This window comes from Anneissia japonica, unplaced genomic scaffold, assembly GCF_011630105.1.
Source record: "Anneissia japonica isolate Jap-2015-1 unplaced genomic scaffold, ASM1163010v1 scaffold284978_len400890_cov162, whole genome shotgun sequence".
In the NCBI taxonomy this organism is placed as follows: domain Eukaryota; kingdom Metazoa; phylum Echinodermata; class Crinoidea; order Comatulida; family Comatulidae; genus Anneissia; species Anneissia japonica.
The window spans coordinates 298,408-324,788 of record NW_022728715.1 but is presented as its reverse complement, the minus strand read 5'-3'; the positions used below and the strand labels follow the sequence as shown (position 1 = coordinate 324,788).

At 34.0% G+C, this 26,381-nt stretch overlaps 1 protein-coding gene across 3 annotated transcripts in view; it reads right to left on the bottom strand.

Annotated features, from left to right (window-relative positions):
• Positions 1-4,623: 4,623 nt before the first annotated feature.
• Positions 4,624-26,381, bottom strand: part of LOC117114513 (ATP-binding cassette sub-family A member 3-like) — a 44,361-nt gene continuing 22,603 nt past the window's right edge. For 2 of the 3 annotated variants that reach the window (XM_033258188.1, XM_033258189.1), the window contains exons 15-42: positions 25,369-25,650; positions 24,957-25,075; positions 22,322-22,468; positions 20,878-21,152; positions 17,113-17,319; positions 16,666-16,946; positions 16,212-16,385; positions 15,789-15,871; positions 15,375-15,594; positions 14,943-15,044; positions 14,211-14,333; positions 13,755-13,871; positions 12,684-12,857; positions 12,196-12,306; positions 11,838-11,998; positions 11,471-11,609; positions 11,209-11,271; positions 10,640-10,729; positions 10,060-10,147; positions 9,446-9,549; positions 9,074-9,103; positions 8,641-8,798; positions 7,783-7,849; positions 7,408-7,511; positions 6,608-6,700; positions 6,163-6,277; positions 5,755-5,880; positions 4,630-5,221 (exon numbers count right to left, since the gene is read on the bottom strand). In XM_033258188.1, the coding sequence (XP_033114079.1) occupies positions 4,964-5,221; positions 5,755-5,880; positions 6,163-6,277; positions 6,608-6,700; positions 7,408-7,511; positions 7,783-7,849; positions 8,641-8,798; positions 9,074-9,103; positions 9,446-9,549; positions 10,060-10,147; positions 10,640-10,729; positions 11,209-11,271; positions 11,471-11,609; positions 11,838-11,998; positions 12,196-12,306; positions 12,684-12,857; positions 13,755-13,871; positions 14,211-14,333; positions 14,943-15,044; positions 15,375-15,594; positions 15,789-15,871; positions 16,212-16,385; positions 16,666-16,946; positions 17,113-17,319; positions 20,878-21,152; positions 22,322-22,468; positions 24,957-25,075; positions 25,369-25,650 (4,011 nt within the window). In that variant the 3' untranslated portion in view covers positions 4,630-4,963. Of the gene's footprint in view, positions 5,222-5,754; positions 5,881-6,162; positions 6,278-6,607; positions 6,701-7,407; positions 7,512-7,782; positions 7,850-8,640; positions 8,799-9,073; positions 9,104-9,445; positions 9,550-10,059; positions 10,148-10,639; positions 10,730-11,208; positions 11,272-11,470; positions 11,610-11,837; positions 11,999-12,195; positions 12,307-12,683; positions 12,858-13,754; positions 13,872-14,210; positions 14,334-14,942; positions 15,045-15,374; positions 15,595-15,788; positions 15,872-16,211; positions 16,386-16,665; positions 16,947-17,112; positions 17,320-20,877; positions 21,153-22,321; positions 22,469-24,956; positions 25,076-25,368; positions 25,651-26,381 lie in introns of all 3 variants that reach the window. The other variant, XR_004446379.1, reaches the window with a different exon arrangement.

The window sequence follows — 26,381 nt, the reverse complement described above, 5'->3', positions numbered from 1 at the left end:
CTCCTAGGCATAGATAAGTTCATAATAAGTTTCAAAGGTTAGTTAATATTAATAATAATAATAATAATAATAATAATAATAATAATAATAATAAAAGGTTAGTTAATAATAATAATAATAATCAATATTAGTGAAGGGGGAGACTTGCTTAGGGGGCGACTTTGCTAGGGGGAGACTTGACGGGGGCCCCTTGGTTAGGGGGTGACTTGACAAGGGGGCGACTTTGTAGGGGACGACTTTACAAGGGGGCGACTTGACTGGATCCCAGGTTGATACATAACGTAATGACTTTTATAGACAATTCGTCAATGGAACCAAACAAGAGCACATTCCATAACAAACATATTTTATTGATACTGTAGGCATATTTTATCTACTGCATTTGTAACCATACTTGGGCTTACTAATAAAATACAAAAGCTCACAGCACAGCGATAATGATAAAATATGACACGTTAAAGATTACAATGTATGCTAACTGTGATTTAGTATACCTCGGATAGAAGGTATATATATATATATATTAAACCTCGGATAGAAGCCCTGGGCAAGCGTTCTTAAAATTCATTTTGTTGCTTTGAAATTCATGTATCCCATGTACAGTGTATATACTCTACTACTTAGAAAGAAGCCCATGCTATCTGGGTCTTCTTTTCGAGGCTACATTTTGTAAACTAAAGATGAGGCTTCAATTCAAGATGGGCTTCTTCTCAAGATTAAGCGCATTGGGCTTCTATTCGAGGTTTTACGGTATACCATTATAATAGTAGTGACCTTATTTAGAATTAAACCAATAGAGCCAATTCTCTAAACTTAGTCTTTGTATGACCCAAAACCATGACATATTAAACCAAGCTTCCACTTCTTAACATGCAAACACAAATTGTATGTCACAACCATTTGGCATTAATTCAAATGTAAGCAATTAGTAATGAAAATAAACATTTCTTAAAGCACTTGAGAGAATACAGTAATGATTATTTGTTCGGTGCAGACATGTAAAATCCTCTGTGCTAGGCTATGATCTAAGCCTTCTGCCTCATGCTCGGCCTGCATCTAATTTAGTTCCTGCGTCTCAGGGGTGGCACCAGGATTTTCCCGACGAGGGGGGGGGGGCAGGCCCCGACGAGGGATCAGATTTCCCCGACGAAAGCAAAGTGGGCGTGGTCGAACTTCTATTAAAAGGTTTCGAAAGTGGTCCTGGGGCCGAAAGTTTTGACAATTTAGGTTTCAAAGGCTTATTTAATTGATTTTAAAGTCTATTAATATGTAGAAAATACATGTAAATTTTTTTTCTCCCCGACGAATTGTGCTTTTCCTCCCCGACGGGGTGGGGGGGGGATGGGGAAGCTCTTCCCGACGGGGCCCTGGCCCCCGTGTCCCCCTCCCCACTGGCGCCACTCCTGCTGGGTCTTTGAAATAGGTCTAGAATATTCTAATTCGTAAAACACATAAAAGCGATATAAATGACGCTATTGATGTAATGAATAATGAGCTAAATCAGGTAAACCTATGGATTAAGGCAAATAAACTTACCACAAACACTAATAAGACAAAATTCATGGTATTTAGTGGTAGAAACAGCACTATTGATACATCCCATGTTCAACTCAAAATTGATCAAGATATTATTGAAAGAGTCCTCCATGTAAAATTTCTAGGTATCACTCTTGATGAGCAATTAAATTTTACACACCATACAAATGTAATCTCAAGTTTGATCTCCGCAATTATTGGAGTAATGAACCTTCTAAAAAATGTACTGCCATATGATATACTACTAATTATTTATAAGTCACTTATCCTTCCCACTATCTCACTGTATAGGGCACTGGGAGCATCGCAAATTTCAATAAACTTCATATACTACAGAAAAAGGCCCTTCGAATCATATGTAACGTCCACTATTTACATCCTTCTATTTCGCTTTTTGTTAAAACTAAAACATTAAACGTATTTGATCTATATGAAAAAAATGTAGCAAGTTTAATGTTTCTTTACAATAAAGACAAATTACCTAGATCATTCGACCTGTTCTTCCGTACCTTTGGCTCATATCATAGTCATAATACACGAAGTAAATATGACTTTGTTATTGATTTCAAAAATACTAAAGTTGGCCGACAAAGCTTTTCGTATACAGGGACAAAGGTGTGGAATAACCTACACAGTGATCTCAGACATGTGCAAACGTTTCCCTATTCAAAAGAAATCTTGATATTACATATTTTGAATGTTACAATGTAAAAACTATAAATGTCAAAAAAATTGCTGCATTGTTTTTAAAGAAACTTAAGTCTCTATAAACTGATTAAGATATATATACGTTAAAATTGTTTAAATATATCCCGAATTTTCCTACTTTAATGTTTTATTAGTAAAAATAATATTTTGTCTCTAAATAATTCGTTTTGATTGATTCCTCTTATTTTGTTAGTGCGTGTACAATTGTATGTGTGTTTTAATATATAATTATTAAAAAAAAATGAAATTAGCTGTTTTGATTTTGACTGAATTATTTAATAATGAATTACTTGAAAAGAATTGTTATATTATGTTATGATAATGTATTTATCTAAAAATATAAATATAATCAAACAGGCCTCGTTTGTATAAAAAATCTAGTATTTGCGAATGTTTTACTATTATATTATTAATTACCTAATTTATAATTATATATTTACAGTACCGTAAGATGACATTAATTTCATGTATTAATATTATTACACTTTATTTTATTTATTTATTTACTAAATTACCTATTGATTAATTGATTAGCTAATCAGTTGCTTAATGAGTAGAAAATTATTTGATTAATTGATTTGATTGATCACGGTATTTATTTTTTAATTTATTTTATATAAAGGGCACCACAGTTTAAAGCTGTGTTTTGCATGTTTGTGGTTGTCCTATTCGATCTCATTCCATTTGATGCATTTGAATTTGTACTGTTTTATGTTATTTGATTTGGAATATATTACTTTTGAATTGAATTGAATTAAATTGAAATTGAATTAAATTCAATTTCTTTAGTTTATTTGGGTCCATTGATTCCTTAATTTGTCATACTTAATACTGAATTTGAAGTAACCTTTCTTGGGTTCTCATCAACCTTGTTTTATGAAAGTAGTTTTTTTTAATTGTACAATTCAAACGACGATTGGACGAGTGTATATACCTTCTCTTTCTGCAGACGCGCGCTGTGGTTGTAGGTGTGGAAACACTAGCCTACAATTCATCGCGGTGCGTGATACATACTGTACAAGTTGTTTTCACCTTTTGCACACGAACCGAAAAAAGATCAAGCAAGAGTTCATTCGCTCGTTCGTTCGTATGAATCACAGAAGCTACAAAAACGAAGCCAACAGTGCACTTATGAAAAATAGTGCACTGTAGGATAGACATATAATATTGGGATTTGCAGTGATGACGTCACGATTAACTTATAATGTATTATAGGATACTCATGTTTTTGGTTGACCTTTTATATATTTATAATGAAGGAAGGTATTGAAGCAGGTTATAACAATTTATATCAAATATATTTGTTTATAAGAAGTAAACCTATATTTAGTGAAAAGAAATGTGTTTTATTTCAACAGACTGTCTTTGTAACATCTTTAACTTGAATCAGTGCTACTTATTTTAATAGTCGTAAAAATAAAAGAATATTAGTATTTATATACCTGCTAATTGGTGACGAAAATTGTTGTTTTGCCATAGTAAAGCTAATACCAGATGAGGCAATTTAAATATTAAATGTTATTGTCCAGATGTATGTAAAGTATGTTAGGTAATTACTACTGTACTGATGTAGGACTACACCAGCTTTCCAGACAATCATTTAGTTTGTATAAAATATATATAGCATATAAATAAACTTTGTCCAGAAAATTAAATTTCAATAATTATTTTTAAATAATATGCCATAGTAATAATTATTTTCAACATTTAAAAACCTTATTAAAATATAATGTAGCAAAATTTGGAATAAATAAAATTGTTCATTATGATGGTCAGAATTAAAAAAAATAAATAAGTATATGAAAAATAACGTTTACCATTTCCCTCAATACAAATTGCACTTTCGTGTTCGAGTTTAAAAGATACAGGCCGAATTTAACTTTAGCCTAAAACAGTAAATAAAGCAAGGTACATGTTTGTAAACAAAATGTATACACATGTTTATAAAAACAATATTACGTTTAAAGTATGAACTTGAAATTTACACAAGATGATATCTACAAATTTGCTTTATAGTAAATTAAACTACTGACTGACGACCTGCAATTTTTATATCAAGTAAAGAACCATACAGCCTGCATTTTTGAATATTGAAATATTTTGGTCAAATAATAACCCTATAAAACCCTATATATACAAACAATAGTATAAGCCATACGAATGTTTGTATAACATTAAACTGACGTTCTACATTGTCATACGCTGATGTAAGTGCACCTAAAGCAATTAATTATGGGAAACATTAATATTATGTAATTTAAACCAAATCTTTAGAAAACGATTTTTGAAACCAGAACAACATGATTTTTTGTCAAATTAGCTTTTTAAAATGTAACACACACACACAGTAACGACAGTTAAGATGTGTATAAGAGACAGTATATATATTGGATTTTGCTTTGCATTTTTGCTTGTTCATTGACATAGATGCTGATTTATTTGTCTTCAATTGAACCTGTCCAGAATCACACGTGTGTATGATATATTATTTTAATTTTCAGATTAAAATCTAAATGTTTAATGTATTTTGTGAGGAATAAACAAATGTAGATACAGTACCGTTACTTTGGATTTAAATTTGTTTTTAAGTATTTAAACATTTACTTTATTTCTTGGTAGGACAAATTAATCTGATTCTGACCACTATTCCCTACCACTTCATTTACGATATAAATCTGTTTTCGTAGGACTACGTTATGAAGTACAATAATAAACATATTTAAACCTCATAAGCTTCAGTATACTGTGGCGCTTGGTTATAAGGTGGTGGTGGGTTTTCGGATACCAGAGTGGGTGATTGCTGAGTTGGTGATTGTGGAGTTGGTGATTGTACTCCACGTAAGCTTCGTCTCAAAGAATTCCTACCAAGACTGGCTCCAGTTGCTGGTCTTTCTATGTATTCTGTTTTGTTCTTTTTACTCATGCGTCTGGCATGACCCGTTTCATCATGTTGCTCCTTTGCAAAGTTAATGAAAACCTTAAGAAACACAAGTTTAAAAAAGATGTGTTCAAAGAGAGATGTATATTAGTGACATGTTAAATTATACTGAGTAGTTACATTAGTGTCTTATATTTAATTATATCAAAGTGTCAAGCGTCATATAGACATGTGTCAAATAGTTATGGTTATATATGTGTTTAATAGTAAAATGTTCAATAGTAAAATGTTCAGTGTTTATTCAAGTTTAATGATCAGAAGCATAATGGACCTTTCCGCTAAGCCTCGCCCCTTGGATATTGTTGCTAAGGTCCCACAAGGCGACCGTGTTAAAACATACGCGAACACGTGCGTTTGTGAGACGCGCGCGTATTCCTAGCGCTTTAGTCATTTGTTAGGTTTGATTGACACTCCGGAAAGGTCTATTATTCAAATGTTCAATAGATTTGCTTTAAAGAGCAACGTGTATAAAGTGTTAATTGATGAAGACGTTATCAAGTGTTAAAAATGCCAGTTTCCCATTAATAACAAATAGATCACTGTAAAAAGGGCTCGAAAATATATATTCTAACCTGTTCTAAGGTTGTCTGACTGACGCTGTAGTCTTCAATCTTCAACATCTGCTTGTTGTTCTCCAAAGTTCCAAAGATGTAAGACCAGCTAAGGTTACTGTTTTCTACCTGGTATTGTAACACACCCTGTGGTATAAAACACATCTTACATCACATAAGCTTACACTGCATCTAATACTAACACCTGTGTATAGTTATACTATCTGTCTAAAAACCATAACAAAACTATCTAGTGTAACTCTAACTCTCATATGGAGCTATCTTACGTAACTCTTTTATGTTGATGGCATTTGACTCTTCCATGTAGCTATCGTAACGACAGTTATGTAATTCATTCGTTAACAACTTGTGCTCTCTAATGTTATGTTTAATGTAACTTTGCCACGTGACTATGATACCAACACTCACCTGGTGTTCCTCCAAAAGGACAGATCCTGGAAACTGGTCATTTACAAATTGTTTGAGGCCCCCTGTTTGGAAATTTTCCTCCATTTTGATAAGCATTGTGTAACCCTTACCGTATCTATGGAAAATTACACAAATCATTAGTGATAATTGTAGTCTATATATGAGATATTTACCCTTGATAACCAACCAAGATTGAGGTTCTCAAGGGAAATTGAGGCCCAATAAGGAACGTTTATTGCGCTATAATAGGCAAGTGCTAGGCGATTTCATTATTTTCAAAGTAAGTTTATAATAAACTGTTAAATATCAGTTTATCCAGCCTGGTAAGTATTCAAAAATTGACACATCAAATTCAAAATGACTACAATTCATATATAATATTAATATTTTGTATTCAATTTGCTCAACAAAGATAGAATATTTTAAAGGACTGAAAATTGATTACCTGCTCTTCAGGTGCTGAGTACTGCCAAGGCACTTGAATTGTCCATTCACCATGATGGCTAGACGAGTACACAACACCTCACATTCTTCCATACTATCCAAAGACAAAACCAGATCAACTATTATTTCACGTTTTACAAGAAATGTGGAATTTATTTTGATTCATACAAAATTCAGGTGATACATAAAATTCTCAAATAATAGTTTAACGTTATCATCTATCACTTACACTGACACAGCACTAACGTGATACTAAGAGATTTTGTCATAGAACCAAAAAATGGTGTTCGATTTCTGATGGAAACCATGTTTTTCTATCAATCTGATAGAACTGTATTTATTAAATAATATAACTTCTATAGCTCCTGTATCTACTGCAAGATCACATATATTCCAATTACATCATCCTCCTATCTAACGTGGCATCCTTGGTTTTTCCATGAGGATGTACTTTTTGACATGATAGGTACAGTATATAACAATAGTCAACCACGTAGAGATTGAAGATAAGCATTATATATTGAGATTAAACATTAAAGACTAAGTGGAGAATATTATTATTCCTTAACACCATATCGCTATTAGACTGCAGAACAAACTTTCAGTATTCTAAACATTTATAGTTGTTAATGTTTATAAGCCTGCTAAACCCATTGTATAGTGCTTAGGATTGTTTGCTTGTCTAGTCAAGGAAAGAAGAGGGATCTCTATGGGTTCTACCAGGATGAGGACTTGTGTTTTAAAACAAAATTTCTTATTCCTTCACTACCCTACCATCTCTCTCTCGCAAGTGTATATTACCTATGTGATGTGAGCACGATAGAACGGCCACCCTTCATGATGGATGTTAGAGCATTCCATAGATAGCGTCGGGCAGTTGGATCCATTCCCGATGTAGGTTCATCCTAAAATGAGAATTTAAACAAAATTTGAATAAGAGGATAGCTAATTAATATATGTTATAAATTTTGAATAAATTTCTTTTTCTTTTATTAATTAATCAAATTGTTATGTTGCCGCTTCGTCGACGTTGTTACCGGTATGTTTGTTTTTGTGTATTATTTGGAATTGGAATAAATAAGTTAAAAAAAAAAATTAATATGTTACACTGAAGTCAGCTAGTTTTTCTGTATTAGACAAGATTAACCATAATTTTAGTCTGTCAGAACAACTTACCAAGAACATAATTGGAGGGTTTCCAACTAATGCTATGCCTGTGCTAAGTTTTCTCTTGTTACCACCACTGTCAACATTGAAAATAAAAAATGGAAATGCAGTTAAAAAATAACTGATTTTATCTATATATTTTATAACACAAATGTTCCCATCTGAGCACGTCACATGTTCCAATTTGATGATAACACCATATATCCCATTGGATGTGTCCCTATCTCATATTAATAGTACCACACATGTCCTTATCTGAAGCTGAGACCACACGTGTTTCCCATCCATATAATGATGCTTTAAGCCACGCATCACCTCATTTCAAGCTCGGTTTCCATAGGGTCGCTCACCCTATCGGGGACAGTCACCAACAGTTGTCGGGAAGGCTGAACCTGGTTTAACTTGGCCAATTGCGTTCCAGACGAATCTGAATGCCTTCTCGATTGCGTCAGGGCAGCTAGCAATGCACTCTGATTTGTCAGCAACGCAATCGGCAAAGATGAACTAGGCTCAACGTTCCCGACGTCTGTCGGCGACTGTTGCCGATAGAGTGAGCGATTATATGGAAACCGAGCTTAACACTAACGCCACAGTACATGTGCCCATCATATGCCGGCCACTCATATGCCACCATCTGAAGGTGATATTCCAAATGTTACTATCTGATGTTATGTAGTCTGGCCATCTTACATGACCCAATTTAATGAAAACACATATATGTGTCCTATGATTCTAACATCGCACATGTTTCTCATCTCATTAAGTGTAGGATGTGAGATGAAATAAAATATAAATTAAAACATAGACTATATATGAAGTTATTATATAAATTAAGTTTTACGCGTCAATTATTCAGCGTTGGCCTACCTGTAATCACCACAAAGCTTATCCGCCCAATTTGATAGCGACAAGTGTGTGACGGTAGTTTCTACTACAGCGTCAATCTGGTGGCTTGGAATACCCCGCAAACGAGCATACATACTCAACACTTCACGGCCCGTCAAGCGTTCAATTAATGCATCAAACTATAAAGAAAATAATGATAAATGAACGTGTTTTAAATAAATTATTACTTTCATTTAAATTTAATTTCAAATTTATTTACGCTACTCTGGCCATTAAAAATAATATATATATGCATCAACAAAAATACAGAGAAGAAAAATTCTGAACATTGTAAAAAAAAAGTTTTCTCAAAATATGCAAGAGACGATAAAAAATATATTTACATGAACTAATTGATTTTACTTGTTTTAATTAACGAAGTTATTGATATGATGATCAATAAAAAAAGTATTACCTGTGGACAGTAGCCAATTCTTTGTTGAACCTAAAAGACAAGAAGGCAATAGAATACACTGCTGAGTCTATATATATATGAAATAAAAGTATACTTCCTAAAAGAGCTCAAGCTAATTATAGACATCCCGAGCTATTTTTGTATGGCGGATAATGGCTTTTGGAGCAAATAAATATTGAATCGAATTCCATTAATTTTATAATAGCTTAATAGATAAAAATTATTATTATGTTATGATGCCGCTATCCTGCAATTGAAACTCCTGTGTTATGATTCGTAATTGAAGAAAAGAATCAGCTGTCTTTCAGAATTGACTAGTGTTTATTGTAAAGACACAAGATTATAGGTGCAAAATATAGAAATAAAACTGACCAATCGTCTCTGTGTCTGGATGTCATATCCATCCATGTAAGCAGTCCCTGCTGTGATTCCCAGGTCTCCCGTTAACATGCCAAATGTTGTGGTTTTTCCAGCACCTAGAGTAATACAATAAACATTAAAGATTATACACATACGATCAAAAAATGGAAAATATCACAACAGAACACTTAATTGCTCAATTATAAAACTCAAACAAGGTTCAATAAAGACATAAATCGAAAAACGATGATATACTATTTCAATACAACAACTTTTAAAATGTAATGGTCTATGCAGAAGAAAAAAGTAATGATTTAGTTATGCATCAAGAAGTAGAGGGTGAAGAACTTCCAACTAAAAATTAAATCAAAATATTAAACCTAGTATGTTTAATTAATGTTTATTAGTCTGTCGCACAAATAGTACATTAGTTACTAAATAAACTAATCCAGGCAATACTAATGTTATCATAGAAAACATTCACAATTATGAAAAATCAACATATTGAGAAAAAAACATGAATTTCCTTGACACAAATCAAATCTTAAAACAACTAGACATTTGTTATTGTTATAGTCACTGCGTAAAATATAAGATAATATTATAAAGATCATTAAAATACAAACCATTAACACCAAGGAGACCAAAACACTGCCCCTTGGGTATGCTCAGGCAAAGTTGGTCTACAGCGGGGGTCGGCTTTTTTCGATACACCTGGTAAAATGAATACTCTATATTACTATCAGATAAAGATACAATATCAAGAAAATTACATTGTTTAAATTCCCATTAAATCACGTAAAAATATCAATTTAATACAATGTTAGACTATTAGAGTTTGACAGGAATATTTCAGTTGGCCTATCATGATATTTAACGAAAGACTGAAATGTTTAAAGGCCAACTCAGACAGCGTCGCCCGACGCAGACCGACGCGATTTGTTGTCGCGTCGGGTCTGTGTGAGTTGAACGCAGACGCGATAGTGTGCGTCGGGGGCAGTCGCGTAGTAGAATATTAAACGTGTTTAATATTTCTCACGACGGCTTAAGACTGTCCCCGACGATAAATCGGGTCGGGCTGCGTCGGCCGACGCTGTCTGAGTTGGCCTTAAAAGTCATTAAGTGACAGTTTAAATAAACAACCAAGGAAAATGATAACCTATACAAAATAATAGTTCAAATACAAAAAAAAATGTATAAAGGTACCTTAGAGAGATTCTTTAGTAACACAGCTGATTCATCGTTTTGAGAATTTAGACCAAGAACTTTCTCCCTCTCCAGTGCAACATCTTCCTCCTATAAAAAACATATTCTAGTAAATCAACAACTTATTATATTAAAGTATGGGCAACTGTGGAATAGTAAATGGCACTTGTATTAATAATTCAAAAATACGTACATTTATTTCCTTTTGCAGTCAAAAAACAGAGATCATTAAAAACAAATAGAAATGCAGTTCGTTTGAATGTTCAAAACAGTAGAGCCATTTTAGTTAACACCATACAAAAGTATTAATTTCAATAATCTGCTCTAAAATAAAGTTTTTTGATAAAGTTAATGTCGATATTATCTTAAACTCCCTCTATGCATTCCTTCCTATATCTGTGTCTGGCCTACATATTATTTGCACACTGGATATCACTAAAAGTAATGGTGCTATCAATCTTAACGTCCTAAATCTTGCTTAACTTTACTAGAACCAAACACAATATTGAAAAAAGTGCTTGGTATATGAATATAGATCATCAGATAAGATTGTATCAGTAGCAACTTACATCTGGATTTGGAACATGGCCCTTCAGGTACGATGCTGAGCGAGCTGGAATGAAAAAGTTAACCTACAAACAAGAAAAACGTCTGTTAGTAACTGATGTAGATGAATAAAACAAAATCATTGATGATAGTCATTTCTACAGAATGCATTTGGCCGGTGGGAATATCAGTACAGTCGTGTTGAGCTAATTAAGACCCAATATCGTTGCTACACAAGTGAAACAACTGTGGATTAATCGCAAATAATTTAGTGGATAAACATACCTCGATGAGCAGTGTCAGGATTATAAAGACCAGGCCAGCTGCAGCCATATACAAGCAGTATATACCGACACCTGGTCTATCCCAAGCTAAATTGTTCTCTTGGTATATGATTTCCTTCATTCCACATGATATCTTATCTCTACAGAAAAATACATATAGTGAAAATATATCCAATATGATCTGCCGTGTTTACCATATTAAAATGTTTCTTTCAGAAAATTTGTATACCCAGTTACATGTCTATTTACATGGGCTGCAGCTAACTCCACAGGCAAGTGTCCTGTAGTGCTTAGAATAGTTAATGAGAGAAATGTGTTTGTACCTATCAATAAATGATAAGAGGTATAAAGATAATCATGATACTTACTGTTCAGTAGCGGTGCAGAATCGCCTCAGTGCGTCATTATTTGAAAGTACCATGAGCGCTCGGCCTAAACAATGTGTTGGAATGATGCTAAAAGCATAGTCCAAATCATCAGATATTTTTTCTCCCAATAATTCCAAGATAAAAATTGCTATAACTGTAATCTGCATAAAAACCACAACATTATGAATTAAAAATAAAAATGAAATACAGCCCACAAGCAGACAAAAAATACCTAATGGTTGAATCGATAAAAATGACCAAAAATATAAAAATAATTATTTCCACACGGTAATTTGCTGTGATATCAAGAATATAATAAATACAAGATGAGAAAATGATTTGGAAAAAATATACGTACCATGCTGACAAATGCAAGCAGAAATGTTGTAAGAGCTGTAGCCGTCACAGGCGTCTTAAACATGAAGGAGAGGGTGTAGGTAAAAGGTATCGACATCCAACCATAAAGGAACTGCAAATGATATTTTCAATGATTACTTTTAATCTGTAGTTAGTTTCAAGATTACAAGATATAATTTTGGTCAAAATGTAATACTTTATTGATAATACCTCAAACCTATATTAAAAGCTTATATTGACTACCGTACTGGTTTAAAAATCGGTAATATATTAGTATTTAATATTTTTTATTCAGCATTATGATATCTATTGTCATTTTGATTGACATATTATATTTGTATTTATAATCATCAATCAGTAATATTTACGTAGATATGTAGTTTTATAATCATGATTATTTTTTAAACCCCATACTATGAGGGCTAAATTGGAATGCAGACTTCACCAGCAATAAATATATGGTTTATAAAAGTATATATAAAACCCTACGAAGATCAATGCAACGGTGCCAAGATTTTCCCCTCCAAATGCATCCAGATCATAAGCAGCAAAAATAATGATAATGATGACGTAGACGATGGTGTAGTTACACATGTCCCAGACAAATGTAGCTCCCCAGTAACTCAACGTGTCGACTCCACTTACAAACTGCAGATGCTTTGCCTAAAAAATACCATTAAAATCACAATCAAACTGTGTATTTTAATAATGTTTGGACTTTTTGCAGATGGTATTTTCCTTATGACCGTTAGAATTAAATACATTTTAATGATGTTTTTAATAACTGTTGTATTGTGTAAGAACAGTGGACGATGTGTTTTGAAATGTTGTTCAGTAGAATAATTACTGTTACAACCTCAACCTAAAGTTCTCAAATCTGTTCCAAAGAGCGGATAGCAATAGGGAAAATTATTATCATGTGTTCTACGTGTTATGTTTTTTATTTGAACTTCAAAGTATTGTGTCATGCAGTCAACCAATTTAGTTTGTAAATATAACAGGAGCTATTATTAAAGCTTTGATTCCAGACCGTCTGTACAATAGACAGTGTTTGGATTACTCAATAAATAGCTTTAGCATGGCGCCAACCATTGGACGACTGTCGGCTGACAAAATGTTCAGTGTCTCTGAAGCCAAGTACACACTTGGTTTAAACGCGGTGTAAAGCACCAACGTACAAATAACAGATCATTTTTAATAATGAATCTCTCAGATTGTCACCAAATCAATAGATACAAAATGTGTTAAAGGACGATAGTACGCATCTTTTTACGACCCACTGTGCCCGGCTTTACCTAACACAACACCAGACCAATGCTGTTAATGGAAGTCTCAAAATCATCGCTTAAAAATGCTTTTACTCAAGCTGGGGTTTTACGGCTCCCTACGGTCGCCGTCAGACGACTCGAGTCTATTAAGCCAACGCCACGACTAGCGCGCAACTAATCGTTTTTATGACAATCCATTCAGACTGCAACCGAACTCATGGGACTGAGTTCGATTGTTCGTACGACGCAATGACTGCCCAATTTTAGTTCAATTTTAATTAAGTTACCTTACCTTATTTTCTTTTTCTGTGACAATAAAACCTATAAAACTAGCAGTCAAGAAAGCCATGGCAAAAACTACTAATATGGCCATTCCAAAAGTGTCTTCATTAGACGTTGCATCTTCAGCCTAACAAAAACAAAATTTGATTTTTTTAAACAATTTCAACAAAACAATTAATAGGCACTAAGAGAAAGAATGAATTTATTTTCTTAAAAGTTAGTTATTAATTTTTCTTTAGAATATAATGTATGGACACATTTATTTTCTTAAAAGTTCGTTATTTATTTTTCTTTAGAATATAATGTATGGGAAAATTCATGAATAGAAATGATATGCTCTGCGAACCAATAGTCTATGAAGACTCCAAGTAAAGGAAAAATAGAGAGAAGAGGTTGAGTTTGTTATGGCACCTCTGAATGCCTTAGGCTTAAAAGAAGGAGAAATAAGAACTAGGTAGTTTATTACCAGGGTATCTGCGCTTTTGGGCAGTGGGTAGTTGAAGGCCTTAATGCTGTAACTTGAATTTGTAACAGACATGAGCATCACGTTGGAAATTGCGTTAAGAACTTCCGCAGTAGTGTGGATTGCCTGAAATTGTAACAATTTATACAAATATAGTTGTTCATGCTAAAATATAAATATATAATACAATACAATAATATTATAAACCAAATAAAAAATTTAAGTTGACATATTAGTCTTCCACTAGGCAATAAACAATGATTATTGTTATAAGTTTTGTATTAAATATAGACTCTATATACACGCAAGTATTTTATGATTGTTTTATTTAATTTAACTATATTACTGTATGTTTTGTAAGGTTAATGCGATATTTTGTTACAATTTTATATAATTTTGCTTTGTAATCTTAACACACTTTCAATTTGGGAGAGTTCCCATGATAAAAGTCTTTTAAATATTGTTATTTTTCTAACATAAAATATCTGACTTAGCATTAGGATGAAGAGTTTGAAACCTGTTGTTTTACACATTTTAAAAATCGATGAAGTGCTTGAATTATTACCGTACATGTTTTACATTGTAATTCTCATATTTTTTACATTATATTGTCCTTCTGCTATTTCTACATCACATTTCCAAAAAGATTGGAAGATGTGGCGAGTAATTCACACTTGTTTCAACAAAGCCTATTATAAGTACAAACTACCTTAATACAAACATCTAGAAGCTCACCTCATTGCTGTACCAAGCTGTCACCAATGTCCCGTTAGTGACATTCAATGCAAGGTCATACAAATCAGTGCTTTGTAGTTTCTTAACAAATGACGCATTGAACTGAGATTAGAAGAAAAAGATCGAAATAATTTTAAATATAATGTTAAAAAAACCCTCAAAACATTCAACTTAACATTTAGATTGCTGATTCATTAAAAAAAAAGTTTTCAACCTTCAAAAAGACAAAGATCAGATGTTCAATGTAGAACCGCTCATTTTGAAAACTTTTTGAACGCACCATATCCAGGGAAATTATTGTTTTTACAATTCGGCCAACCACTATTCAGGAAACCTCCAAATATAGAACGAATTTATATACAATATTACTATTTAAAAGTGTTTTTATTAAACCTGAATGAATTCAATCAATCAACATCATGTAAAACCTACTTGTGAACTCTGATTGCCATTTCCATATGGTCCATACAAATCACTAACAGTTTGCTGAGCATCAAAAGGAGTGTCTATGGCAGTGAAACCTGCCACATACTCATTGAAGAAACCTGGTGTATCATCCTTGTCCTCTTGTAACACATACTCCTGGAAGTAAGTGTTGGGGTCTGATAGAATACTGGTCTGTGCATCAATTGGACAGACGTCACCATTATCACTAATAAAATTTTGAAAAGTTAAAAGAATCACACCAAAAGCAGAAGGTAAGTCATTAATTGTTTTTAAATAACCATAACGTCATGGTCATGATTGGCCCCGGAACCAGAGCAGGCACAGTGTAGCACGCACCCAGCAGTGGTAGTACACTCGGACATTCCAAGTAGGAAAATGTGTGAATAGAAAAATACTTACGTCTCTGTGTCATTGATGCATTCCTTGCAGTTTGTGTAGGCATAATCTGGATATTCATCACACATATCATTTTGAGACTTAAGCTGTAAAAAATATATACATTCATATTCTTGAGAATTTACTTTAAAGATATTTGATGAACTTAGAGTTCATACAAAAGAAAATAATAAACTTGTCAATATGTAAACTAAACTTATTTTTACTTTGTCTTTTTAAATCAATTGATAAAATGATTTCTGATTAGATGATTGACTGATGAGTTAATCAGTTGTATTATTGATTGCTGCATGATTAATTTATTAATTTATGATTTATGATGATGGTTGATTTTTTTATTTATTGATTTTGTTGATTGGTTGCTTTATCGATCGATAGATAGATTATTGATTGATTGACGGGTCAATGATTAAGTGACTGACTTACCAATAAAGCACAACTTGCATTCAAAATGAAGAAGTTGTACTGGCAACATGATTGTGCATTCACAGGCACCTCTTTACCTTTAACCTTCCCAGTATTGTCTGTTTCTATTTGAGTTACTTTACTTTCCACATTCAATGGTTTAATGTCAAGTGCTTTCAAATAGCTTTCAAGATCCTATAAAATATCATCAGAAAATAATGTATTACTAAATTATTGAATATTAATACAAACAACAACTAGACACGCTATGTCTATTTGCATACAGAAAATAGGGCTTTTCCGTATTGACGTAATTAAAACTGGTGTTTGAAATACTGCAAGACTCAAATTCGATTTATTAGAAGAAATGAATAAGTTGAAAACATTCTGTAAACATTTGTAGGCCTAGAATTTGATTAACAAACAGAAATGTACAAATTCTCTATAAAAAGTACAATAAATTGGCTTCACAAACCTGAAACACATCTTGGTGGACAGTATTCTGCACAAAATTAGCATAGTATGCCTTGTGGTCATTGTCCTCAGCGTCAGTCAACATTGACAAACTTAGTTCTAACTCAGGATCATTGCTAGTTCCATCACCAACTGAAATGATCAGCAATCCGCAGAAGACAAAAAGCAGTGGAAGAAGAAACTGTGTGATGACTGCTTTTCTGTCGCGTTTACTATTTAGAAAACGCTTGATGAACATTGCTTTAAACTGCTGTGTTTTCAAAGCACAGCCACTAAGGAGGTCTGCAATAATATATATTTGTTCGATTACTATTACTTATAACCACACAAACGCAAACCAATTTCAAAAGAACATCAATACAAACATTATTAATGATGAATATTTTGTTTACTATAGTTACTGTATTCACGGTTTTCACGGTATTGTAGAAGTTTGTTATTGATATACCTTCTCTTTTTGTTTCCAGTTGTCTAAAGTCTACTTTCTCTCCTGCTTCTTGAATATGCTGCATTGTAGTAGACGCTCCTCCATTCTCTTCATTGGTATCAACACCATTTACTTTAGCCTCTGCGGCTTCACCAGCCTTCATAAATACTTCTTCTAATGTTGTTACTGAAACACCAAAGCTGTCTACACCTAGGCTTGTACGTTTAGCTTGAACAAAAATAATAAAAGAAACATTATACTAGGACAACATGATTTACCATGCCATGTTGTCAAACATACAATCAACTGAAGTACAAATTTACAAAAGCAATGACAGTAAAATTTCTAAAATGTTATACATTACATAAATCCAGTCTTTATAAAATGTTTTTACCTGGGTTTTACAAATCTCCAGTCTCCTAAGGTGTTGTTGTAACTAATATTTTAAAGTGTTACACCGGTCCATTCTCTAAACCTTACGTTGGTCCAGTGTCTAAGATGTATCTAAATTGGTCTAGTCTGTAAAGTGTTCTGTGGATCCCAATTTTAAGATGCTACATCTGTAAGGTATCACACCTATTGTTTACGAAGGTTTTGTATGCCCCCAGTCCCGATTGTGTTATATTGGTCGGGTGTTTTAGGTGTAACATTGGTCCACTCTCTAAAGTTTTACATACAGGTATGTCTAGGTTTTAAGATGTTATGTAAGCTCTCTTTGTAACACACCCGTATTCTTAAAACGAACTTTAGTCGAACCTCTAGAACCTCTATATTTAGTCCTAGTTACAACTTAAACTTAAATTTGTATTCATAAACAACGTACTCAAAATTCTAACCACGACAAAAAAAGTACTAGTTTTAGTTCAGCTGAAGACGGATGGCAGGCAACGACTATCAAACTAACCAATGAAAAGAGCTCATTTTATTAGCAGACGAAAGTTTAGAGATCCGGTAACGCAGATGAACATTAAGCTGCCGTCTGCCGTTCAAAAACATATTTCCTTATCATTCATAATAGATTATCACTCACTTAACTTTCTGTAATAATAACTATATTAATCGTTAACATCTATAGAGAATTTGAAGAATCACTGGAAATTGGCTTTCTTTGGATAACCCGAGCGAGGGCGGCGCCATGTGTGTTGTTATGGTTAAGCTACGTCATCGCAACGCGAGGGGATTTCGTGCAAATCATTTACTATTGCATGTGGCTAGCAAAACATGTTAATTGTGCCTTTTGCAAGCTAAACTTGATGTCTATTTTGTTTAACACACCGAAGATATATCAGACCTACGTATCGTTTTTATTCGTTTCACTTTTATCGTGAGTTACAAAAAGCACGTTTTTAGTGGGAGATATAGTTCAAGTCGGCAGTTTAAGCCGACCATAGGCTGACTAAATAAATCGGCCTGCGGAGGTGTCATTTTTGTCGAGGTTCGCGTGCTAGTCGAAGTTCGTATTAAAAATACGAAATGATGTAATTTTAAAGTTTTAGTTCGAACTACGACTAAAGTTCATTTTAAGAATACAGGGGTAAGAGTAAAATTATTTGTCCAGTCACTGCATAAAAATTGTATTTCTATGTGCTGCATTTATTTTTATTTATGTATTTATTTCAACAATATTTAAAGTGGGTGACCCTTTCCAGCATAGCTGATACGCAGGGGCCCACTTTGACAACTCAAAAACGATACAGACAAGAGGGAATAAGCCGTAATTACATAAAACTCAAGATTAACAGATTTATATACATTGTTAAAAAAAGGTCAGTTATAGTACATCATAGAAGTAAAAATTCAAGTGGATATAGTGTAATTAAGATAAAATGAGAACAACAATAGAGCGAAAGCGAGTACCAAGCACAATCAATGGGAATAGAAGATGAAGGGACTTGAACCAAGTTTTAAATATTGCCAAGGACCTTGTGTTTTTCATCGAATATGATAGTGAATTGAGACGAGTAGGAGCAATGTAACTGAAGCTGCATTTAACATTTCTAATTTTCGGCTGGGAACGTAAAGATGATTGAGGGAGAAAGAACGGGTAGTGATATTTCCTTGAGGGGAAACGACAGTCGCCGGCATAAGTATAGTGGTGCTAATTCTTTAAGAGATTTAAACGCGAGGCAGTCAAGTTGGAATTTTACTAGTTGAAAGACAGTCATGAGGTGAAATGCAAAGTTAATAAAAGTGCAGAAGTGGATGTGCGAGGATGTACTTTGAGAATTATGTGATTAAGAGATCGATTTTGCAGTTTCTGAATTTTGATGACATTCTGGATGCTTCTATTACCCCAGATGGAGGCGTAGTAATCTATTTGAGGTAGGATTAGCGTATTGTAAATGAGAAGTGATGTGCGTTGATCAATAAATGGTCGTGCTCTGGCAAGTGTCAATACTTTGTATGAGATGGTAGATGCTAATTTACGAATGTGCGGTTGCCATGTTTTATTTATTGCCAATAAGTAATCCTAGGTGTTTGTGAGAAGTTACTTGTCGAATCATTTGGTTATTCACAGTGATGGTAAGTTGTTTATTAGCTATACGTTGAGGTGTTTTAAGAAAGTCAGATGTTAGTTTGCTAATTATAGTGAGAAGGAACTTGTTAGAAACGTGAAAATGGTGACGTCGGCATACATTTCGCTGACAGAGTGCGTAGTTACTGAGAGAAGGTAATTGATAAATAGGTTAAAAAGTAAAGGTCCTAGGTTTGAACCTTGTGGGATACCAGATGTTATGGTAAGTGATTGTGAAAGAGTATTGTTAAAGGAAACTTGTTGAGTTTTGTTAGTAAGAAATGACTTGAACCATCTTAATGAAGTGTTAGTGATGCCATAATAAGTTAGTTTACGCAGGAGGATTTGGTGGTCAACCAAATAAATGCCTTCATCAAGTCGATGAATGCAACGCCGGTGAGGAGACCATTATTTATGTTTGTGAGCCAAGTGTCATAGGAGTTAGTAATAGCAGTGAGGGTAGAAAGGTCAGATCGGAAACCGGATTGCTTAGTGTTAAGGAGGGTGTTCATGGAGAGGAAGTCGGTAAATTGGTGGTGTACGACTCTTTCAAGAAGTTTGGAAAATGTGGGAAGCACAGATATAGGTCTGTAATTAGATGGATCATAAAATGGGCCTGATTTATGGATGGGAACGACTTTGCCCTACTTAAATAGTGACCAGAGCGAAGGGACATAATGAAAGGTAAGTGAGATGGGGTGTTATAACAGGCGCTGCTAATTTAAGAAGTTTACTATCCAAACCATCTAAGTCAGAAGCAAATGAAGTATCTAATGAATTTAGTTGCTGAAGAATAAAAAAATCATTGTCAATATCTATAAATTCAAAATTATTAGGTGTCTGAATTAGAATTGTACAGGGGTCAGTCAGAATTAGTATAGGGAACATAAGCTTGCAAGGTACAACAAATATTTACAAAATAGTTGTTAAATGCTGAGGATGAAGATGCGGGAAATTTGTAAGAATAAGATCGATTGTCGATCCTGTTCTATCACTTGATCGCGTCGGTTCGGTGATGAGTTGAGTTAGGCTGAATAACGGCCATAACATCATCCGGATGGTTCTTATTTGTATCATTTCCCGACATTTTATGGCGCTGAGGATTTCGCTGGCGGAAGCCTAGGCCAGCACTTTAGTGTGGACGGAGGGCTTAATAAGCTGTAATCGATCCATAATTTGTTAATACATATAGTGAACATGTATGGCTTTAAAGGGCCTGGTATTCGTAGCAAGAAATGCATAACTTAAATATAATGCTAAGCAATTCATACCTTCAAGGTGTTCAAACAATTTCTGGAACATAGAGGTGCTTTCTCCAGGAAGTATGTATGTCAATTCTGCACCAATATTTGACTCCAGATAACTGCCAGGTACAAACTCTTGAATGGTTTTTGTCAGAAGATCTACTTGGCAGTCCTGGTTCTTCACTAGCGTCATGTGATATCCAACTCCATATCGGTTCTTGAGGAAGAGAGAGCTACCACTACAAAGTAGCTGGCCATGTGCCATAATGGCTATACGATCTCCTAGCAAGTCCGCTTCATCCCTGAAACAATCACACACATTTACATTTTGAAATTTCTGATTAGGCACAGATATATCTCCTGTAGGCTCTCTGAATATACCGCCATCTTTTAAATTCTGCATTGTTTAACCTTGATGGCCATTACCACATTCACCTGCAATCCATCAAACTTGGTAATGCTCTGTCCTCTTGGGTGACTGTAAACGGAGGGGTCCCGAAAGGCTCTTGGCTGGGGCCCATTCTGTTCATTGTCTTTGCCAATGATCTCTTTGCTGGGGTGTCGTGTGTAAAATATATGGATGACACCACGGTATATGAGAGAATAGGCAGAGATAGGAATAGTGAGCTCCAGCAAGTGCCGACACCGTTTCCCACTTGTCAACTCTGAACCATACAGTTATCAACTCAAATAAGACTGTTGAGATGAGATTTAGCTGTAAAGTTAGAAAGTCAGAGTTTGCCCCACTTGTTATAAACGGCAATCAAATATCCAGTGTGACGCATACGAAGCTCCTTGGTGTTATATTGTCTTGCGATCTATCTTGGAATTTGCATATTGAAGCCCGTACTGGCTAAATGTAATACCCGTTTATTTTTTCTAAAACATCTACGTAGAGCAGGGCTGGGGGTAAGAGAACTTTCCCAATTTTACGTTAGTATTATTCGCCCTGTCATGGAGTATGCTGTCCCTGTTTGGGGTACTTGTATATCCGGTGCTCAGTCCAAAGCCATAGAACAAATTCAACAAAGAGCGCTTCGCATTTTTCTCCCCTGGGTTAGTTATAATTGGGCCCTTGTAGTCTCTGGTCTCCCTGTTTTCGCTGAACGCCGCACCCGAGTATGCCAACAATATTTTGGAAAAATCAAATGTCCCTCACAGGCTAACCACCTTCTATTGAATTATATTGTTATTATTATTATTATTATTATTATTATTATTATTATTATTATTATTATTATTATTATTATTATTATTATCATTATCATTACCATTACCATTATCATTATCATTATCATTATTATTATTATTATTATTATTATTATTATTATTATTATTATTATTATTATTATTCTTTCTTTAGGCACACAACACATTTGATTGATTGATTGATCCATATTCCTGCTGAGGCATTATGTTTTAGTGAGACGTTTTTTTGTTATAAGAAAACGTTGGAAAGTATCAAACTTACATGAAATGTGTGGTAAGTACCATGGTCTTTCCGGCTTTGTACTTCAGCAAGAGATCCCAAGTAGCTCGGCGTGCATAGGGATCCATACCTGACGTCGGTTCATCCAAAATCACAATCTCTGATCCGCCAATCAAAGCAATGGCACAGCTAAATATATAAATTTAAATCATTCAATTCAAACAACATTTTTGAAGGTTAATTGCCTATCTATTTCTTTGTTCAGTTACGGTACATAAAAGACATACATAAATACGACACAACTAATCACCTTTACTATTATTATTATTTCCGCCAGGAGATACATTTTTTCTGTCGTGTAAGTTTGTGTGTGTGTGTGTGTGTGTCACCTTTTGGTGTTTTGGTGGGTTTTTCTTGTTTTTGTTTTTTTCTTTTTTAACGACATATCTCAAAAACGGCTGCACAGACATAACTGAAAATTACAGGGAGTGGTATAACCCAATGAAGAAATGATTAAATTTTGGTGACGGTCCGGAGTAGGGTGTGGATGTGAGGGCTATTTAAATTTTAGAGCAAACTTCCTACACAAGATATCTTAAGAACTACTGTAATCAACTGATATGAATGAAACATTCGTGAAAGCTTAACCAAGTTACAAGGAAGAAATTATCAAGCGTTGGTCACGATCCCGATTCTGGGGTGAACTTGGGAGTCATTTAACTTGTTAAGGTTGTTCGTGTTTCTTGTGTTCAAAATATCTCAAAAAACACCTGCACAGATCTTAAATGGAAGTTATCAGCGATTGCCAGGTATGCACCAAGGATGAGGTGATTAAATTTTGGTCGCCATCCGGAGTAGGGTGTGAATATGAGGACCATTCAAAGAAAAACTTCCCAACCTAGATATTGCAAAAAAATAATAAACATATCTAAATGAAACTTTCGTGAAAGTTTAAGCAATATACAAGGAAGAAATGATGAAGTGTTGATGACGATCCAAATTTGGGCGTGCATTTGAGGGTCATTTAAATTCTTAGGGTCCGACACCTAAATATCTCTAAAAACAATCAATGCCTCTAAATGACACTACCCAGAATAGTTTGCCATTGTTTCGATGAAGAAATGATTAAATTTTGGTTACCATCCGGAGTAGGGTGTGCATATGAGGATCATTTATAGGAAAACGTCCCAGACCAGATACTTCAGAAACTAATCACCTGATATAAATGAAACTTTTGTGAAAGCTTAACCAAGGTACAAGTAAGAAATTATGAAGTGCTGGTGACAATCCAAATTCGGCTCTGCATTTGAGGGCCACAAGGTCCCAGACCAAAATATCTCGAAAATAGATAAATGGAAATCATGTTTTATGTTTCAATTTTGGTCACGATCCGATGTAGGGTGTGGATATGAGGACCATTTAAAAAATAAGTTTACCAAATTACCGTAGGCAGAAACAATAGCAATATGGTGAATATTTAGTGCAATTTCAGTAAAAATTGTACAGTGTTTTATATGTACCGACTTTACTTTTTTCGGAACTTATTGGGAATATTTTTAATACAGCTTTATTGTGACCATAAAAACCAAATCCCCATTTTTCCATAATATTTCCATTTCAACACCATTACATTGCATGTATTTAGCTTATCAGCTATAAGATTAAAACGTGCCAGAATGTTATGCCAATGAAACTTCCATGTTAGTGTAATTTTTTACATTTTGGTCGGTGGTTGTATAGTAGGAAAATATTTTTGAGGAATTGTTTTATAGAAAGAGATTGGTGGTGGGCCGAGATATGCTCTCTACTGAGTCCTATTATTATTATTGTTGTTGTTATTTTTCTTCTTCTTTCTCCTGGTCATTGGGTCCACAGGCTAATAAACCGAGCAGGAGCAGGCAACCCCACCAGGTACCCATTTATACTCCTGGGTGGAGGGAAGCAATTTAGATAACGTGCCTTGCTTAAGGACCCGAGCAAAATGTACAGCGAGGGATTAAAACTCCAAGATTTACAAAACAAACACACAGACACACACGATTCTCTAGATTCACTATAAGGTGTTGAGAGTTAAGTTTTTGTTGATGTTGATGTGAGGCGGCCACACAATATTTATTTAATTTATAAGCCATGAAATACTCGCACCTGGAGCTGAAACATAGCCTGAGCCACTTCACAGCCTGTCAACAGTGCAAGCTGGGTAACTAAGCATGGCCGGCCGAGAATGGTCAGCGTATGGTTCGAACCCTCAACAACGAATTTCGCAACCTGAACGGAAATCGCTACGCCAAACTGTTTTATTCGTGAGAAATAATCATGTTATTGTGATAGGAACTGAACCAAATGGGACCTGGGATTTAAAGGCAAGCATATTGACAACCAATCTCATATCTGTTTGAAGCAAAGTTTATTTTTTACTTACGTAGATTACCTTTGCGTGAGGTCGATTTTACACATACATATGTAATTTTTTGTACTACGCCACGATTATTGCTTTATGGTTACTGAATATATCTCTACACATAACTATACTTAAACAAAGTGTTACACTGAATAAATGGAAAAGATAACCACATTTTTGGTTTTACTTGAACTTCCATAACATCAGAGTATTGAAAACGAAGAGTGTACTTCTTGATGAATAGGATAGGTTACAGAAAAACTAGAAAGCACAAACCATAATTTTCGTTTCATGCCGCCTGACAGCGAACTAGAGGCTGTGTTTGTCTTGTCTACTAGTTGCAAATCTTGTATCATGGATTTAACCTCAGCATCAGCTTCTTTCCCACTTTTGCCCTATCAAAGTTCAAAATATATTTGTGATATGTTAAATAAAATATAATCAAAATTCACATTCCTTTAAACTTTCAAAAGCACATTATTGAAAAACAAAGATGATATTTTTAGATATAAAAAATACATTTGTTGTTGTTGGCATTTTCATGGTCTTCCTCATTGTTTATGTTCCTTTTATCGTCACTGTAAGTTTTATTGCCATCTCAATCGCGATTGTAACCACTCATCATCATTGTCAGAACTATAATTATCATCTTTATCATCATTAATATTGTTATTGAGCATTGTTATACCTTCAGATTGATGAAAAAATCAAGATGCTCCTTGACTGTTAGACGGTCAAACAATACATTGTGCTGCGGACACAAACCAAGACTTGAACGCACAGATTGAATATCGTTTATTATGCTCTTCCCATTGATATTGGCAGTGCCAGAGGTAGGAGGAAAGAGACCAGTCAAAATAGACATCGTAGTTGTTTTGCCAGCTCCATTGTGACCGAGAAGAGAAGTGATTTGACCTTTATACATCTTCAGAGATAAATCATCTACAGCAAGCTTCTTGCCAACAGAACTCTGGAAAATAAAATTGTGTTTGTTTTCAATCTGTATTTATTAATTTTATTCTCTTCCAGTCATTGCCTCTCCTGCTGTACTTTAGATGAGATCTCATGTATCTTGTCAGTCTATTTATTATCTCCACTTTCTTTGTAGTAGTATGAAATGCAGTTTAACTGGTTACTTAGTTCTCTTTATTACGTCAAATTGTCTTTATTTACCTATTTTAGTTTATGCTGTGAGAGTTAAACCTGTCAAACCTTTAAAGAAACAGTGGTAGAAGATAAGACAACTTTTGGGACCGGGGTTTTCATGGTCTTTAGCAGCTTTCTCTTATTAGAATAATACCGATAAAAGATATTTGTTAATTTGTGGCCGTAAAATAAGTTGTCCTATTGGAGAGACCTGTATTTAATATTTAATATCCTATAGTGGTAAACAGGCTGGTAAATCATAATTATGTTTTTATAAAAGAATTAAAATTAATATAAATATTAATTTTATTTTATTTTATTATTATATTATATAAATTAATATTCTTAGGCCTTCTATTTTCCAAGCATTAGAAAAATTATTGTATATTTGGAAAACATCAAATAGTAAATATGTTCATGAGGTTCCACAATTTGATGGGGCGGGGATGTGAAAATAGCCATTAATTGTATGTGGCCTAAACAGGTTAAAATTTGAACTCAAAACCTCAATAATATTGCTTATGCTTCTGAGAACTGATGATTAAATCTTTTCTT